Here is a 17,943-nt window from a genome sequence, read left to right as displayed (position 1 = left end):
ACTATGAAGCGCTACCCCACGGCCGGCGAGGCCATCCCTCCACACCTCCTGTTCTTCTCCACCGAATGCCGAACCACACCACACCAGAACCAGTTAACCCTCGTACACCTCTCTGTTTGCAACTCCACTCCCGCGTCTTCCCATCTCCGGCTCGTTGCTGTACGCGGCCCTGCCGTCGTCCACCACCTTGGATGCGGTTGGCGCTGCGTGGTCAACGTGGTCAACGACGACATCCATCGGAAGTGGACTGTACATGGAGAGGCTGATAGCTGGGTCCATGGCCGCACACAAGGAAATGCCTCCTTATTACGCGCAAAATAATGATTCCTCCACCTGACAGCTAGGACCCACCGGAAGGGCCTCTGTATTTCGCGAAAAAACGCCCCCCCCTGCTAACAGGTCGGAGCCACCTCCTATATCTTCACACGCAAGGAAGTGCCTCCTTATTACGCACAAAAAAAATGAATACTCCCCCTGCTAGCTAGGACCCACCATAGTGGGAGGCTGACTTGTGGGCCTACTAAGTTGACGGGGACGGAGGGCTTTGTCAACTTAGTCAATATGAACGATTCTAGCTCCAGCGACCAGACGATGTCCATCCAATGGCCGTAGTGTTTTTTCAACCTCTGGTCTTCTTGCCCTAGCCGCCCAAACCAGCACCGAGCATGCCGCGAGCTCCTGCCTCCCGTGGCCGGCTGTGATGCTGCGGAGGCCTCACCGCCCCTACTACTCCCACCGCTGGCCAGGCCATCCCTCTACTCACCCATACCCCCTGTTATTCTTCGGCGACGACGGCCTCACATCGAAGCTGAACCAGTGAACCCTCGTACTCCTCTCCGCGTGGGCATCCACTGCCGCGTCTTCCCCGGCTCTGCGTCGTCCCCTTCCAAGGCCTCGCCGTCGTCCATCGCCCTGGTGCTCTCGGTGCGGCGTGCTCAATGTGGTTAAGGAACGACTTCCATCGGAAGAGTATTGTACATGTAGAGGCAAACAGCTAGGTCCACGACCGCAGCAAGTGCCTCCTTATTACGCGGAAAATAATGATTCCTCCACCTGACAGTAGGGACCCACCGGACTGGCCACCGTATTTTGCAAAAAAAACATTTCCCCCTGACTGCTGGGACCCACCAGCTACATCTTCGCACACAAGGAAGTGCCTGACAGTCGGGCCCACCAGGTCGAAGCGTACGTAGCGTTGTCATTCTGGTCGTGAACGTGTACGTATATACTGGTCGATCGGTCTGTCTGCAGGCTGTAGCGATGAACCGTGGCTGTGTAAGGAAGGGAATGTGTCATTGTAGAGGCGCGCATGTAGGATGTCACACAGTCCCGTTAATATCATATACACGTACGTACAGCAAGGGTGCATGAAAGTAAATACGACCACGTACGTACATACCGGCGGGGTCTCGAATGCCTACTCGCGCATACATACGGCCAGGGCTCATGTACATGGCTGGTCGGACTGGAGAAACTGCGTCATCGTGTTCATCGGGAGCCAACCGACTTGGACGGAACAACCGATCGAAATGAGGCCTGGCGTACCGCAGAACGGAGGAAACGGCCTTGTGTTCGACCAGCCACGGTCAAAATGGGATCCTGTTCATCGGGAGGGGTCTGGCATACCACAAAACGGAGGAAATAGACTTCTCTTGGACCTCCTACGGTCATAACGGGGTCCTGTTGATTGGGAGGGGTTTGGCGTACCGCAAAATGGAGGAAATGGACTTGTGTTGGAGCGCTACGGTCGAAACGGGGGTCCTGTTCATCGGGAGGGGTGTGGTGTACCGCAAAACGGGGCTCCACGGGATACTATTCATCTCCACCATCGACTGCCTCCCAGGCTACTGTTCATCTACCGTCGACCTCCTTCAGCCTCCACCTATGACTGTTCTTCCACGGGCTCCTATTCATCCAGCCTCCACCGCTCCTCCACCGGCTACTATTCAACCAACCCTCTCCACGGGGTCCTGTTCAACCACCCCTCCACGGGCTACTGTTCATCCATCCCTCCACTGGCTCCTATTCATCCAGCCATCCACTGGGTCCTGTTCATCTAGCCCTTCACGGGGTCCTGTTCATCCACCCCCAACCGACTCGATCGAGGTCCTGTTCAGCCAGCGGCAACGGCCTCTACTACCACGGGGTCCTGTTCATCCAAGCCCCCACCGGGAACTGTTCATCCAAATCCCCCAACAATGCTCACTGTTCATCAAGGGAAGGAGGCAGAAGGGTTTGATCGACTTCAGTTAGCAGCAGTAGCGAAGGAATCACTCGGGTTTAGTTAACAACAAGGGATCGATCGTGGTTTAGTAACATAGCTAGTGCAATCGCTCGGGTTCAGTAAGAGCCCAACGCCTCGCTCGGGTTTAGTTAGAGAGCAATGCCTCGCACACACGTGCATACATGTACGTGAGAAACGCGCAAACCTCCATGCATCGCTCGGCCCCGACCACCCACCTTAACCGGGAACTCCCCGATATTTTCCTCGCCCTCGCTTCTAGCACGTTTTTTCCCATCATGCACGCCCAAAGAATGTCATGCAACCGCGTCTCTGGCCCGCCCAGGATGAAAAGCCCATTTTCTGTCATGATTTTTTTGTCATAGAAGTAGGATCCTACCACATCTATGATGATACCGGGTTTTGTCACAATTATCGTCATAGAAGTGTCATAAGCATGCCATATTTTTTTCATTCGGCCCAAAATGTCATGGATGTGTCGTTTTTTGTAGTGGGAGGGTGTCCGGCTCGAGGGGCTTGGAGATCCAAACATAGCTGGTGTTTAACTTAGGGGAAGAGGTGTTTTTAGATCGTTCCTCGATGATTGCTACCAGACGGGTGATCGGCGGGGAATTAATTTCCCACTGATCGGGTTTGAGCCCGATCCGATCGTAATCCGTTTCTAGCCGGTGTCGGTGTCAAAACTGGTAGATCTCGGGTAGGGGGTCCCGAACTATGCGTCTGAGGATCAATGGTAACAAGGGACGACGGGGACACAATGTTTACCCAGGTTCGGGCCCTCTTAAAGGAGGTAAAACCCTATGTCCTGCTTGATTGTATTCAATGAGTATAGGGGTTACAAGAGTTGATTTACCTCGAGATCGTAATGGCTAAACCCTAGCTATCGAGCCTATGAGAATTCTGATAGCTTCCATGGACTAAACCCTCCGGTTTACATACACACGGGAGGGGTCTAGGGTTATACAGAGTCGGCTTGTAGGGGAAGGAAGTAACATATCCGGACACCAATCCATCCATGCATATATGTGTTCTATTTGGACACGAGGGAAAGTATTCTGCTTGTATACTTACGGCCCATCAGTCCGGCCCATATCAAATAGCCTAGACACCCCAGGACTCCCTCAGCGGGCGCCGTCGACTTCGCTGCAGGCTCCATCGTCCCCTTCAGCGAGTTCAGTGTCTCTATCGCGCTCGTCCCCAACGAGTACCCTAGCGGGGTGCTCAACGTCACCGACTCCCCCGTCCCCGTTAGCTGCGCCATCTCCAGCGATGTGGCGGATCTCTGCACCTGTGTGAAGGTGCTCACCACCGGCTCAACTTCCTTTTCGGCTAGCACCGCGGCTAAGGCCCCCGCGGCCAAGGACGCAGCGGCTCGCACCAACCTGGCCGACCCGCTGCGCGCAATGCTGCAGAACCTCAGATTCCCCATCACCACCAACGTCGACGCCAGCCAGGCCAGGTCCTAGCTCGGCAAGGAGCGCGTGTGCCTGCTGGACGAGTCCATGATGCTTGCTCCTACGCAGTGCCGACTGGAGTCCACCTAGCGGGACCGCGACGCCGCCTATGGCTTCACACCGGCAGCGGCCGAGCCCAGCCGGGTCACCGAGGTGCGGGCCCGGGGTGGCGCCATTAGCCGTGCGTTGGACCTGGCCCAACCCGTCTACGACACCCCCGTCAAGAACATGCACGCCACGGAGGCGGCCACAACAGATCTGGAGACCCTATAGGGCAAGGAGCTGCTGCAGCGGCATCAGTGTGTCCGCGAGCTTCTCGCATTGCGAACACGCAGTAGAAGTTCCCGACCCACCCGCGGCGTCCGGCTCGCGACGCTCCAAGGACCTCGAGCCCCTGGACACCCAGCAGGAATCTTCTCCTCGCCCCAGCGAAGCCCAGTCCGGGAGAGCATGGAATGGCCGAACCCGCCATGACCGTGCCCTGATAGCCGGCAACAACTAGGGAAACATGCCAGCTCTAGACGATCGGCGCCAACAAGATCTTCCCCCGTCATCTGGCCGCCATGCCCGTCCGGCTGTCTATGTCCCAGTCGCTAGCCGGCTGGGCCCACATGACATCAAAAAAAATGATGCTCTCCACCACATCGAGTAGGTGGCCATCTCCCTTGAGCTGGAGGAGGACAACGCGATTGGCCCGGCCTGCTTCCGCTCGAACATCCGCAATGAGCCCTTCTCCAAGGGGTTCACGCTCCCCCGCGACACCCCCAAATACAATGGGACCGCCAAGCCAGAGGATTGGCTCACTGAATACACCACCTCCATCAGAATCACGAGCGGCAACCAACGTTTGGCTGCGTGCTACGCCCCACTCATGCTGCAGGGCTCAGCCCAAACATGGCTGAACAGCCTGCCGGCTGGCAGCATCAACTCCTTCCTCGACATCGAGAAAGCCTTCATGCGTAACTTCACTAGCACATACAAGTGGCTCGATCGGCCCTGCCAGCTCGCCATGTGAGTCCAGGGGACGCAAGAGACTGGCCGCCAATACCTCACGTGCTAGACCGAGCTACGAAATAGCTACGAGGGGGTCCATGAGGTCAAAGCCATCCAATACTTCTTGGACGTGTGCCGAGATGGTACCCTGCTCAAGCACAAGCTTCTGCGCTCTCAGTCGACCACCATGGCCGCGCTCGTGGCCACGGGGGACAAGTATGCCACGACCGATGCCGCCATGAAGACTCAAGTTGTTGTGGACGATGCCGGCAAGGCATTGCCGGCACCGCCCTCCAAGCCGGCTGGCGAGAGTAGTCGCCAGCAGAACAACCACCCCGACAACAAGCATAAGGGCGAGCAGCCAGCTCCCCGTTATAAAAACCACCTCGTCGCCGTGGCCGAGCAAGCGCCCCCTGCCGAGCAGGGCGGCAACCGGTGTCAGCGAACCAGCAAGACCGCCTGGCAACCTGCCATGAGCTTTGAGCAGATGCTCGACCCTCCCTGCAAGCACCACAACGGCACGAGGACCTCCACACACACGATCCGGCAGTGCGCCATCACCCAGCGCATAATGAGGGGCGACATCGCTCCGCCTCCTCCGCCGGCATCAAGTGTGGGGCAGCCACCTCTGCCTTCCTCGCCGCCACCGGCAGCCGGCATGATACGCGATGAGGTGTTCCCCAACTCGAATGCTTGCTACACCGTCTTCACTAGCATGGGCGGAGACAAACATAGCGAGCGCCAGCTTCGACAGGAGGTGAAAACCGTCATCCTGGCCGTGCCCGAGTACATGCACTGGTCAGATCGCCCGGTCAACTGGACCCGGGAGGACCACCTAGCCATCGTGCCTACTCCGGGTGGCTACGTCCTCATCCTCGCCCCCACTGTACTTGCTGAAAAGCACACCTGCAAGTTCTCGCGGGTTCTCATCGATGGCGGAAGCAGCATCAACATCCTCTACCGTGACACCATGACCAAGCTCGGCATCGAGGCGAGGCAACTGGAGCCGACTTGGACTTTATTCCACAACATCATGCCGGGTCTCCCCTGCTCCCCAATCGGCCAGATCCGGCTTGATGTTCTGCTTGGCACCAGCCACCACTTCTGGTGCGAGCCCCTCGGTTTCTAGGTTGTGGAACTGGCCAGCTCCTATCTGGCAAAGTTCATGGTAGTTCCCCACTATGACTACCTGAAGATGAAATGTCGGGTTCCAAGGGCCTCATCACCGTGGTTGGTGACTATAGGGAATCCCTGGAGTGCACCCGAGCTGGCTCCAAGCTGGCTGAGTCACTGGTCATAGCCGAGGAGCGGCGCCAGCTCGACCGGATCATGGCACTGGCCGGCAAGCAGCCGGCTGTGCCGGTCCCGACCAAGGAATCAGCTGGTGAGGCCTCATTCCAGTCATCCAAGGAAACTAAGAAGGCCCTCTCAACCCGACTGACCGTAGCTGCAGCCGGTACGTTCTTGTGGGCACCTGCCTCAGCAACAAATAGGAAGGCGAGCTCATCGAATTCTTCCGTGAGAATTGAGATATCTTTGCATGGTCCCCAAAGGACATGCCGGGTGTTCTGAGGAAGTATGCTGAGCACAAACTGCACACCCGCAAGGATGCCAAGCTTGTCCGCCAACCGCTATGCCACTTTTCCGAGGAGAAGCGGAGAACCATCGGTGAAGAGATCACTCGGCTGCTCGGAGCCGACTTCATCATGGAAGTGTTTCACACGGAGTGGCTGGCCAACCCAATCCTCGTCCTAAAGAAGAATGGCACATGGTGCATGTGTATCAACTACACCAGCTTGAACAAAGCATGCCCCAAGGATCCTTTTGCCCTCCTGCGGATAAATCAAGTGATCGACTCCACGGCCGGCTGCGAGCTCCTATCCTTTCTGGACGCTTACTCCGCATCCCCGAAGACGTCCTTCATCACACCCTTTGGGGCCTACTGCTACATCACCATGTCGTTCGGCTTAAAGAACGCCGGCACCACCTTCCAGTGCTGCATGCAGAAGTGCCTGCTGGAGCAACTCGGCCGCAACGTGCATGTCTACGTCGACGACATCATGGTGAAGACCAAGCATCACCTCACGCTCCTAGCCGACCTCAAGGAAACCTTCACCAACCGGTGCTGGTACTAGATCAAGCTCAACCCGGACAAGTGCGTATTCGGCATGCCAGCCGGCCAGCTACTCGGCTTCCTCATCTCGGAGTGTGACATTGAGGCAAACACAGAGAAAATCAAGGCCATCGAGCATATGCGCAAGTCGACCCGGCTATGTGATGTCCAAAAGTTCACTGACTGCTTGACCTCTCTCAGCCGGTTTCTCAGTCGGCTGGGTGAGAGGGTCGTGCCCCTATATCAGCTGATGAAGAACATGTCGTCATTCGAATGGAATGACCAAGCGGACGAGGCTTTCCGTGACCTCAAGCGCACGCTCTCCATCGCGCTCGTTCTGGCTGCACTGGCTAAGAAGGAGCCGCTTCTGCTATACATCGCCGCCACCTCGTGGGCGGTCAACACGAAGCTAGTGGTCAAGCGTCCGAAAGAAGGCAAGATCCAGCCGATCCAGTGTCCGGTGTACTACCTGAGCGAGGTGCTCTCCGCCTCCAAGCAGAACTACCTGCACTACCAGAAGATGTGCTACGTCGTGTACCTCACTATCAAGAAGCTAAAGCAGTACTTCTAGGAGCACACCATCACCATGGTCAGCACGGCCCCATCGGCGATATCATGGGCTGCTGGGATGCATCCAGCCAGGTGGCCAAGTGGGCCATCGAGCTGGCCAGCCACACCATCCTCTACGAGCTGCACACCACCATCAAGTCTTAGGCGCTGGCCGACTTGCTCATTGACTGGACAGAGATCCATTACCTGCCGCCGCCGACCGACTCGACCCACTTGCGCATGCACTTCGATGGCTCCAATATGCGCTCTAGCTTGGGAGCCGGCATCATGCTCTCCACCCCAAGGGCGACCGACTGTGGTACGCACTACAGATCCACTTTGCCTCCTATAACAATGTTGCCGAGTACGAAGCTCTCATGCACGGCCTCCGGCTGGCCAAAGAGATCGGCATCCAGCGCATCCTCTGCTACAACGACTCAGATTGGGTGGTGTAACAGGCATCTAGCGAGTGGGATGCCCGAGACGCCAACATGTCCAGCTACCGCTTCCTGGTCCAGCAGCTGACCGGCGGGTTCGAGGAATGTGAGTTCCTCCATTTCCCCCGTGCGGACAATGAGGCTGCCGACACGCTGGCCATGATAGGCTCAACCCAGCAAACAATCCCCCCTGACGTCTCCCTCAAGCACTTGCGGAAGTCGTCCATCAAGTCGTCTCCCGACGCCGAGTCCATCTTCGTCTCGGACGACCCCGCAGCATCCACGCCCAACCCTGGAGGGCCCGGCCCAGCCTCGGGGGCTGCCAGCCTGGTCCTGGGGGCCGCCAGCTCTATCTTGGGGGCTGTTGCTCCGGAACCCGTCAAAGTGGTCATGTTCACCGTAGTGACGACTCCATCTTGGGACCAACCAATCGTCGCTTTCCTGGAGAGTGGAGCGCTTCCCATGGACGAGAGTAAGGCCCAACAAGTGCAGCACCGGGAATCCACCTACAACATCATCAACCACGAGCCCGTCAAGCGCAACGCGAAGGGCGTGTTTCGGTGCTGCATCGAGCATGACAAGGGCATAGAGATCCTCCTCGACATCCACCAGGGTGAGTGTAGGCACTATGCCGCCTTGAGGTCCCTGGTGGCTAAAGCCTTCTGCATGGTTTCTACTATCCCACAACCCTCAAAGACGCCGAGTCACTGGTCCACAAGTGCCAGGGCTGCCAATGCTTCAGCAAGCGCAGCCACCAGCCAGCTACGGCCCTCCAGACCATCCCAATCACCTAGCGATTTGCTGTCTAGGGGCTTAACATGGTGGGGCCCTTCAAAACTGCCTGAGGCAGCATGACACACTTGCTGGTGGCCGTCGATAAGTTCACGAAGTGGATAGAGGTGTGACCAGTCAAGAAGCTCGATGGGCCGAAGACCATCGGATTTGTCAAAGACATCGCGGTTCGCTACGGCGTCCCGCACAATATCATCATGGACAACGGCACCAACTTCGCCAAGGGCGCACTGGCGCAATACTGCTTTGTATCCGGCATCCGGTTCAACTTGGCCTCTGTCGCGCATCCCCAATATAACGGCCAGGTCGAGCGGGCAAACAGCCTGATCCTGGCCGGCATCAAGCCACGACTCGTGAAGCCTCTCGTACGCTCACCCGATAGCTGGCTCGACGAGCTGTCAGCCGTCCTGTGGAGACTCTGGACAACGCCCAACCGATCGACTGGGTTCACCCCATTCTTCCTCGTCTACGGAGCCGAAGCAATCATCCCCACCGACATCGAGTTCGACTCGCCCCGGTTCATTATGTACACGGAAGTCGAAGCCAAGGAAGCTTGCGAAGACGACATCAACCTGCTCGAGGGGGCATGCCTTTTGTCGCTCAGCCGATCGACCATCTACCAGCAAAGCCTACGACACTACCACAAGAAGAAGATCAATCCCCTTGCGTTCTGCGAGGGCAACCTCGTACTCCGGCTCGTCCAGCAGCAAGCCGACCAACAAAAACCGGCCTCCCCTTGAGAGCGCCCCTTCATCGTCAGCAAAGCCCAATGTGACCGCAACGGTACTACCTCATCGACACACACAAGCCGAACAAGCGCAAGAGAGACACAACCGGTGAAGAGACAAGCCGGCCCTGGAATGCAGAGCTCCTCCATCCGTTTTACAGTTAGCTGTATGTATATATGTATCACTTCCTTTTGAGTTCAATCAAAGAAATAGGTCCCCCGAATGACACTCGGGGCTACCTATCCTATCAAGTACCGTGTCTCGCACACCTTTATGATTTTACCCTCTCCCTCTGGGTCGGTTCATCTGGCTTGGGGGCTAGCCGGCTCGACCGCACCCTACCGTGCCCCTTAGTCCATTTCAGGGTGTCTGAGTTGCCAAGGCCCTCCTCTTCGCACCAAGCTACAGTCCGACTCTAGCTGTCTGGCTGGCAAGTACCAAAGTCCAAACACACTGGCACTCGGGGATCTACTAAGTTGGATCGGCCGGATTGGTTCAGCCGACACCCTCGTATTCAAGTCTTCGCACGACCGCCTGTGCATCAGCCGGCTTCGCCGCCTGTCGCCAGCCGACCAAGTGGGTGTTTTGCCCGCGCTCAATGTCTGAAAATACCTAAGTATTGTGCGTCCCTTCCCAAGGACGAACTCCTCGTCACAAACCGACACCCTGCTGTTCGACTATCGGGAGGGAGGCCCAAAGAGGAGGAAAATAAGAAAAGGCGTAAGTATGGGAAGAAAAAGCAAAAACACCAACAAAATATTTACATAACAAAGGCCCACAGCCAGAGTTCATTACATCACACTACACCCCTACTGGGTGGACCTGTTACTTAACAAAGTTCAAAAGATAAAGGCAGGATGACTTCATGCGATAGCCCCCGTGCTCGCAAGCTACTCCAAGCTGGCCCCGGTCGCCACGCCGGCGTCGGCTTGCACTGGCTCCATCAAAGCGGCGGTATCACCCAACGTGGCGTCGTCATCCGTGTAGGCCCTCATCTCGTTGGAACTAGCCGCCGGGTCATCGAGCTCCAGGCCGAAGTCGTCGGGGGGAAGCTGTGTGCCGTCCTCGTCCGCTCCATGTTGAACTCATCATGTGCAGCAAATGAGGCAATGTAGCTGGCTTTTCCAGTGATTCGACGTGCCCCCGCCTCCAAGTCGGCCTCCGTGTCGTCTCGCTGAGCCACCAGGCGATCCAGGTCCACGCCCGGGTACTAAGACATGATGAACCACAGCGCCAAGTCCGCTCCCGCGCGGGCCGCTGAAACCCTCCATGCATGGAGATGGTGCACGTCAGCTTCCAACCAATGTGCCAGCCGCGTGACGCTGTTGGGCGCCACCGCCTCCGGCCAGAGAGCAGCCATCATGCCCAACCCGGCCTTGAATAGTCTCTTCATGTGCTTATCGACGGCGTTCAGGCAGGCCTCAGCGGCAAGGATGATCTCCGTGAAGGACCGGGCAGCGTGCCGGTTGATCTTGGCGCCCGCATCCTCCTGGGTAATCCGGTAGGAGCGCACGACCTCCTCCGCCGTTTCCTGCGTCTCCAGGAAGACCCATGCGAAGATAAAGAAAGAAGTCAGTTAGCAAGGCAAGGGGTCAGCCAACCCGCGGGTCGGTCAGAGAAACACTCACGGGTGAAGAGCTTGTCGAGATGCTGCGCCTCGCACAGCATCACATTCCCTTACACGGCCCACACGCGGCCGCGGGTCTCGAGCTCCCTCTCAAGCCCAACGCTCTTCTTGATGACCGCTTTCAGCTCGACGTCCTTCGCAACAACCGACATCCCGTGCTCATCCAGCAGCCAGGCCAGCTCCGCTTGGTAGGCCTCGGGCGCCTTGCTGGCCTCCGCCTCCAACCGCTTCGCCTTGGCCCAAAGCTGGTCATTGTCGGTGGTGGCTCGGTCGTGCTACTGGCCAGCTTCAGCTAGCCATGTTCGGAGGCCCGACACCTCGGCCGGGACAGCTGCGGGGCAAGACCTCAAGTCAAACAGAAGAAGAGAGAGACAAAGATACCTTAAGATTCGATCTGGCTACTCCGTAGCCAACCCAAATCTTGGGGGCGACACCCAATGGGTGCACTGGCATGCCCTCACTGGAAGCACGCAAGTCATACCTTTGGCCTAGCGAAGCTCTTCCTCCTTGGTGGCGAGCCGCGCTGTGGCTATGTGATATCGCCCCAGGAGCTGGTTGTACGCGCTCGCCTGCAGATCGTACAATTCCTACGAGAAGATGAAGTTAGGAGGATGGCAAAAGGGCGCATGTGAAGACCCGACCCGACAGCTACGTAGATGGCCCGGGCCTCGGGGGCTACAGGTGCGCGGGGTTGCTATGGGCCGGCGCTGGATCCGCTCTCCAGCACCTGCTCCAGGTTCTCGGTGGCCTGCAGTGGCACGACCACCGGGGCACTGCTGCCACCTGCCGGCGCCTTCGTGGACTGGCGTCGAGCCCGGTGCACTGGCCGGCATCACCTGCGCCACATCAGTCGAAAGGAGTCCTCCCCGCGACCTCCTCCTCCTGCCTCGTTCCCACTCGTCGGGTCATTCCGGGGTGGCGTGTCCACAACGATCTCCTCGATGTCTTCCGAGTCATCGTCAGCCGGCTCCTCCTGCTCCTGTAGGTCGCGTCCCTCATTCGTTTGCGGCTCTATGATCGTAGTAGCCGACGTCGGGCCCTCTGGCCACTCTGGCCAGGCTAGGTCCACGGCGGCCCTCCCTCTCGCCTCGGCGGCCCTTGCCCACGCCTGGGCCGAGGCCTCCCTCGCTGCCCTCTCAGCCGCCGCCAAGTCCTCCTCGGCCGCCGCCATGTCCCTCCAGGTGAACCGCTCCGTGTCGGCGGGGTCGAGGCCGTGGTCCACCCAGGGCGGTTCTTGCCTGTGCTCGATTGCGCTACTCCGGGTCTTCCTAAAGACGACCTCGTTCCTAGACACGGCCGCTATCGCCGCCAGCGCCAACTCAAAGGTCGACCTCGTGCGGTGAAGACAACCTGAGAAAGATGCACCCAAACAGTAAATAGAAACTAATAGGTACACTTACCCAATGGCCGTCAGAACGGCTCGCCTCGGCGCCGCAGCCGGGGCGGCTCGGCGCGCCTCTCGCCACACACTTCGTACTCGGATTTGGCGCCACCATCTTCTTCCAGTGTGGCCGGCGTGAGGCGGCAGACTGGCGGGACGGCCCTGTCCCGCCCGTCTTCTTCAGACGCCTCGGGGGTCGATGCTGCCATCTCGTCCAGCCAGCAGTGTTGCACCGCCAACGCCCATTAAGCCTTCATCATCGTTGTCCGCCCAGTGGTGTAGAAGATTTGGGGGCGGTGACTTACCCGCGTCGCGTGTCGCGCCGGCTTCAGCACCAGCCGGCTACGAATCGGCCGCCTCCATGTTTTCGGCGATGGACTCGCTCTCATCCGAAGCCGACAGGTTGTCCAACAACATATGCGCCCGTGGTCCGTCCTGGATCGGCTGGGCCACAAACAGCTGCGGCTCTCCCGTCGCATCTGGACAAAGGAACAACCTAGACATAGCGAAAAACAAAGACCAGGGACTCACCACTAGCACCGGAATTTGCCGGTCGTAGGGCGCCTTCCCGAACTTCCACTCGGGGGCCAACTGTCCTTGGATATGCTGTTGACCTGGTCAGTGACTTGCTCCGATGTCAGCTCCCGGGTCGACATCCGGTAGGCTCGTGCCAGTCGCTCATCTCGCCGATCTTGTGTGGCCAGCGCTGCAGGGGCAGCACCCATCACACGATGATGGCGGTGATGAGGTCGGTCCCGGTGACCCCTTGCGCGCCGTCATCTCGGCGATCCGGCATCAAATGTTTAGCACCTCTTGTGCCGGTTTCTTGGGCAGGTGGCCCCCATTCGTCTTGGCGAGCGGCGAGGGTCGGCAAACGGCGTTTGGTTGATAAAATCCGGCTGCGGGTCGACATTGCTCACATAGAAAAATGTATTCTGCCACTTTTGGCACACTCCTCAATGGGCATCTCGTGGAACGGCCCGTTCGGTCGGCCCGAGACCACAGCGGCCTCGTAGTCGGACATGACACGGGCTGTCGACCCTTGCTGCTTGAGGAACAAGAGGTGGGCCAAGAGCTCCGTGTCCGACATCACGCACAGATAGCCCTCGCAGAGTGTGGTGTAGCCGGCGAGCTGCAGCACGACGTTAGCACCCAGATGGTGCGGCTGTAGCTTGAAGAAGTCGAGGAAGGAGTGGAGGAAGAGGCTCGCAGGGAGGCCGAACCCCACATATGAAGTGAGAGTAGAAGACCACATGCTCGCTCTCCCGCGGCATCGGATGTCGGCTGCGCTGGTCTCAGATCCCTTCCAAGATCCCTTCGGCTGCGACATCGGCGAGGGTCTCCAAGGGCGCGATGCTAAGAAGGAAAGCACTATGCGCGCGTGAGTGTGCAAGTCGTCGGGTGCGGCAGCTCGACGCTCAGGTGTCAACCGCGCGCTGCGGCAGGGACTTGCTCAGGCTCCATGGAAGGCGAGGAAGAAGAAGATGGAGGGGATGCAATGGTGCGTGCGTGGGCATTTCCACCACGCCCCTCCCTCCTCATTTATAATCGCGGGGGAGTGGGATCGTCTGCGCCAACGTTCTCAATTCCCCACATCATGCTGGCATGTTCCTCGTGCACCTTAACTACATGGATAAGCGCAACCGTCCGCCGCAGCCACATTCAATCCCGCACGCGTGGGCAGAGGGCGCGGGATGGTGGGCCCCGGTCCGCCGCCACGTCTTATCGCGCGCGTGGCCTGGTAGAGCCTCACCCACCGCTGCTCCGCACGTGGTGATGCATCGGGCCGTGGCACGCACACCCTACCCTCTCAAGTCAAGAGTCGGCTGGCGCTTTAGTTTCCCGCCCAGGCCGGTGTGCAGCGATCCGACTTTCGAAAGCCGACACACAGTGGATGTTGTTAGGACCCGGTGATTGCAAGTTCATCAAAGACAACCTCCTAGGGGGGATAACACTACAAAAAACCACTTTCAAGCCCCACCACGACAAAGTTGATAATGATCTCCCACCCCTCTCCGGTGACACACCCACCCCCTCCGGCGATCTCCACATCTAGCCACCAATCTCTAGTTCCTCTCCAATAGATCTCTCGGGCGTTTTGGGATCTACACGCTCATACCCATCTTTCATGGCTTCCAATGATGGATCCACCCTTGGCTTGGACTTCTCCAAGGGTTTGGTTTTTGCAGATAAGGTTTTTCAATCTACTGGTTTTACGGTCCACCCTGTGGATGATTTGGAGATCTTCACCATGGTGGTCTCTTTTGGGCGTCATGATTTTTGTTTGAATAAAGATTCAGTCGCGGCGGCTTTGGAGGCGACGATTGGTGGTTCGGCTATTGAGTTCATGGTTTTCTTGATCAAGGATAAGGGATTTGGATTTCAAGTATCTTGCAAGGCAGTATCCATGATTATTCTAAGTCTTAGATCTTTTGCTTGTGATCATTTCAAATGTTACTTTCATCTTTGGAGTAACGGTGGCCCAAATTGGGGTCGTGAGTTTAAGATTTGGAAATTAGAATGTGATGCTGAGTGGATCCTTGTTAGTCCCTAAAAAAGGCGTGCTGCTCTTGGTTTGTTGGCCATGCATAATAAACCTCCAAAGTCCTTGTTCAAATCTACTTGTCCAGTTGGCAAGAAATTATCATTTGCAGTCTTTCAAAACTACCCAACTTGTCGTGGTTATCATTATCCAGCCTCTGAAAATTGCATTCAAACTACTGAAGATGCGGGTTATCCGATTCCATCACATGAGAGGGTAGTCATTCATCCAACATTGTCGGCGAATCTCCGGTGGACATCGACGAGGCCTTCAATATCTTTTGGCACGGTGCAAGATTTGCTGTCTCCGGCTGATCGGACGCCGCCCTTCTCGGGCGGGAATCATGGTTCTTTGAATGTGGACGCCCATGGCCATGTTGGGCCATCTTCGGTACATGCCACGAGCCGGGAGGAGCGGGCGCCTTCTGGGCCGCCGGATGTGGCTCAGCAGGACACCTCTTCTGGGCTATCTAATATCCCTTCATCGCAACAAGCCAGAGAAGATTTTGACAATTTGATTTCTAGAATGGTTGAGGAAATACATACATGTCAGAAATGCTTGGAAAAGGGTCACTTTGCTACTGCTTGCACGTCCAAACTATGGTGTATTTCTTGCCTTCGGGTCGAGCACGTTAAGAAAGATTGTAACCGATTTGCTCAGATCTTGGGTTTGGTTTCGCAACCAAAACCCAGTAACGTCGCAACTTCCGAGGTGCATTGTGAGAATATCTCTGACATCGCATTTACCAAACTTGGACCTCCCTTACACTTCCGCTTTACTCCCTCGTCCAGTTCCATCAGCCCCGGCCCCAAGACACCTTCGACTCCTCTACCTGCAACGCCCCCGCCGCCGCTCCATTCACCGTCGACGGAGCGGGAGTGCTCTGTTCCAACGACCAACTTCCATATGGATCCTCTGCTATACGTTCCGGCTGGTCACCACATCGTCGACGGTGGGGACGATCAGCTGCCAAGAACTTTTGTGACGCCACATACCCCAATTGTGTGCCATCATGAGGAGTTCATGCTTGCTGAGGTAATGCCTATCCCTCCACCGGATCAGATTGGGGCTGCTAGAGAGGACGTGGTTCAGTGGCTGCAAGCGCATGGGGTGCTAGTCAGGTCTGTGCAGCCTTGGATACGCTCTGTGGGCCTTGTTGAACTCAGAGATGCTGCGGTTAGGTTCAGTCTGCTTCAACTTCCACCCCAAGCTTTGGGAAATGATCGCTTCATTTGCTTTATGAAACATGATGAGGGTGAGTCCTTCCGCGGTGCTCAAGGTTTTCGTCAGGGTTTGCTTATGTTCCTGGGCTTCCCATTAGATCTTCGTAATACCGATGGTCTTAGAGCAGCAGTAAACACATTTGGCAAGTTTCATCACTTGATTAGTAAGGATCCATATTTGGTTCGATCATTGGTTTTGCTTCATTCCCTGAAGATGTTCTTGTCCCCCGTGATGTGGTTTTTATGGATTATGCTGATTGGAGTGGTCCTTGGGTGTCTTGGCATGTGCCTTTGTATAGTTTGGGTGCAAATTTTGTGGAACAGATGCCGCAGGACGAAGACTAGATGCCTCTCAATGGCAATCCGCACCCAGTTACTGAGGTTCCTTTTCCAGAGATGTCGCCGTTTCTATTGCCCCCGTTTCTAGCTCTGGGGTGGAATCCTGTACCCCTCCTCCTCCGGAACCTACTATCAATGAGGTGGAGGATGAGAACTGGGGAAATTGGAATGAGCCGGTGGTGCAGCCTGCACCTCAAGATCAGGAGTCCATGGTGGTAGACCTTTCGGCCCAGCCAAGTTCTGATGTTGTTCAGCAGGTACCTATTATACCAGTTATCGCGGTCGATGAGGACATGCCTGAAGCCCCAGATGCTCATGTAGATGATGCTCATGATTTAGAAGTGGCCAACAATTGGGCAATAGTTGTCTATCAGCCTCCTGTGTTCGTGCCTGAAGTTGAGTTACCACTTGTTGTTCCTTTTGGGCCTGTTTTGCCGCCTGAATTGGTTTGGAAAAGAACTTTTGAAAATCTTCTGCAAGCTCCGATTGCTTTTAATATCCCAAAGCCAGTTGTGCTGCAGCCCATCTCTCCGGTGATTTTATCAAAGACAAGTTGGGATTTTGCTTTTAGGGATATGGATCTGCCTTTGCTCACATGGAAGGACCAAGAGCCCGTCAGGCCTGTTGCCAGGGCCTTGTTTTCTGCAGATGCTGAAGAAACTACTGGGATAGCTCCAGTGATTTCAAAATCTCGGAGGCCTCACAAAACATTGGCGCCAACATCTCTTGTTGACACTTCTGTTACAAGATGTACTAGGAGCTTTGTCCAACGGGATGGGTTCAAGCCCACCTTCCAGGAGCTCTCTTTATAGCCGAAGAGGCAGAAGCCCAGAGCCAGGCCTTCCACTGCTGAAATGCCAGATGATCCAGCACATGAAGAAATCCCACCAGCTACACCTGTTAGCCGCCTACAAGAAATTGGAAGGGAGCTGGAAATTGATGCTGCTCTTCTGTCAATGGATGCACTTATGGTGGACCCACCAACTGCTGCTGCCATTAACTCTGATGATTAGTGTGGCTTTGTCTCCATGGGTCTGGCAAGCCCCTAAATGTGCTTTTTATTTGTCCTTTTGTTGGATGTTATATTATGAAAACTTCCATGTAATAATGGTGGGTCAGACTTTTATGTGCTCTTTTGGACACATGGCATTGTTTGCTGTGTCGTTTATGGATCCTTTTATGCTCTATTTTAATGAGTATCCAATGTAGAAACTGGAATGTTATGTGTTGGAATGTTAGAGGTTTAAACTTTGAAGCTAGGCAGAGAGCAATTAGGCAAAAAATTGATGAAAGCCAGTGTGCTATAGCCTGCCTTCAGGAAACTAAATGCCCTTCTTTTGACTCTAGATCAATCAAAAGTTTCTGCCCTAAGAGGTTTGATAGTTTTGCTTGCTCTCCTTCCATGGGAGCCTCTGGTGGAATCCTTGTGGTCTGGAACTCCTTTGTTTTTTCATGGGACCTTAATTGAGGTTCACCAATTTGTTGTGGTTATTGAGTTTGTATCCAGGCAGAATAATGACAAA

The 17,943-nt window shown here is 56.1% G+C and overlaps 2 protein-coding genes and 1 long non-coding RNA gene across 4 annotated transcripts; 2 read left to right on the top strand and 1 right to left on the bottom strand.

The window, feature by feature from the left end:
* Positions 1–7,842: 7,842 nt before the first annotated feature.
* LOC147990496 (uncharacterized) lies at positions 7,843–8,582 on the top strand. Its single transcript, XM_087538257.1, has 2 exons — positions 7,843–8,401; positions 8,485–8,582. The coding sequence occupies exons 1-2, from the start codon at positions 7,843–7,845 to the stop codon at positions 8,580–8,582; spliced, it is 657 nt and encodes a 218-aa protein (XP_087394383.1).
* Positions 8,583–8,777: 195 nt separating this feature from the next.
* Positions 8,778–9,320, top strand: LOC147990495 (uncharacterized). The gene has a single exon (XM_087538256.1). It carries the CDS (start codon positions 8,778–8,780, stop codon positions 9,318–9,320), a length of 543 nt encoding a protein of 180 aa, XP_087394382.1.
* Positions 9,321–10,052: 732 nt separating this feature from the next.
* Positions 10,053–14,554, bottom strand: LOC125553744 (uncharacterized). 2 transcript variants are annotated; one of them, XR_015599615.1, is made up of 4 exons: positions 12,336–14,554; positions 11,417–11,522; positions 10,937–11,266; positions 10,053–10,845 (listed from the first exon to the last, which is right to left on the bottom strand). It is a non-coding gene; the product is annotated as an uncharacterized LOC125553744 (long non-coding RNA). The 2 variants fall into 2 exon arrangements; XR_007304181.2 differs by having other exon boundaries at positions 10,053–10,839; positions 12,336–14,176.
* Positions 14,555–17,943: the final 3,389 nt, after the last annotated feature.

This window comes from Triticum urartu, chromosome 1A (genome assembly GCF_056163025.1).
Source record: "Triticum urartu cultivar PI428250 chromosome 1A, HENAU_Tu73, whole genome shotgun sequence".
NCBI lineage: Eukaryota > Viridiplantae > Streptophyta > Magnoliopsida > Poales > Poaceae > Triticum > Triticum urartu.
The sequence above is the reverse complement of the archived record's forward strand: the minus strand, read 5'-3'. Positions and strand labels throughout refer to the sequence as shown.

Bases quoted from the DNA above. Each gene is read 5' to 3' on its own strand.
- LOC147990496 (XM_087538257.1), top strand. From the start codon at position 7,843: ATGTCCAGCTACCGCTTCCTGGTCCAGCAGCTGACCGGCGGGTTCGAG. The intron at 8,402-8,484 runs GTGAGTGTAGGC...CAACCCTCAAAG, and splicing joins CCTCCTCGACATCCACCAGG to ACGCCGAGTCACTGGTCCAC.
- LOC147990495 (XM_087538256.1), top strand. From the start codon at position 8,778: ATGGACAACGGCACCAACTTCGCCAAGGGCGCACTGGCGCAATACTGC.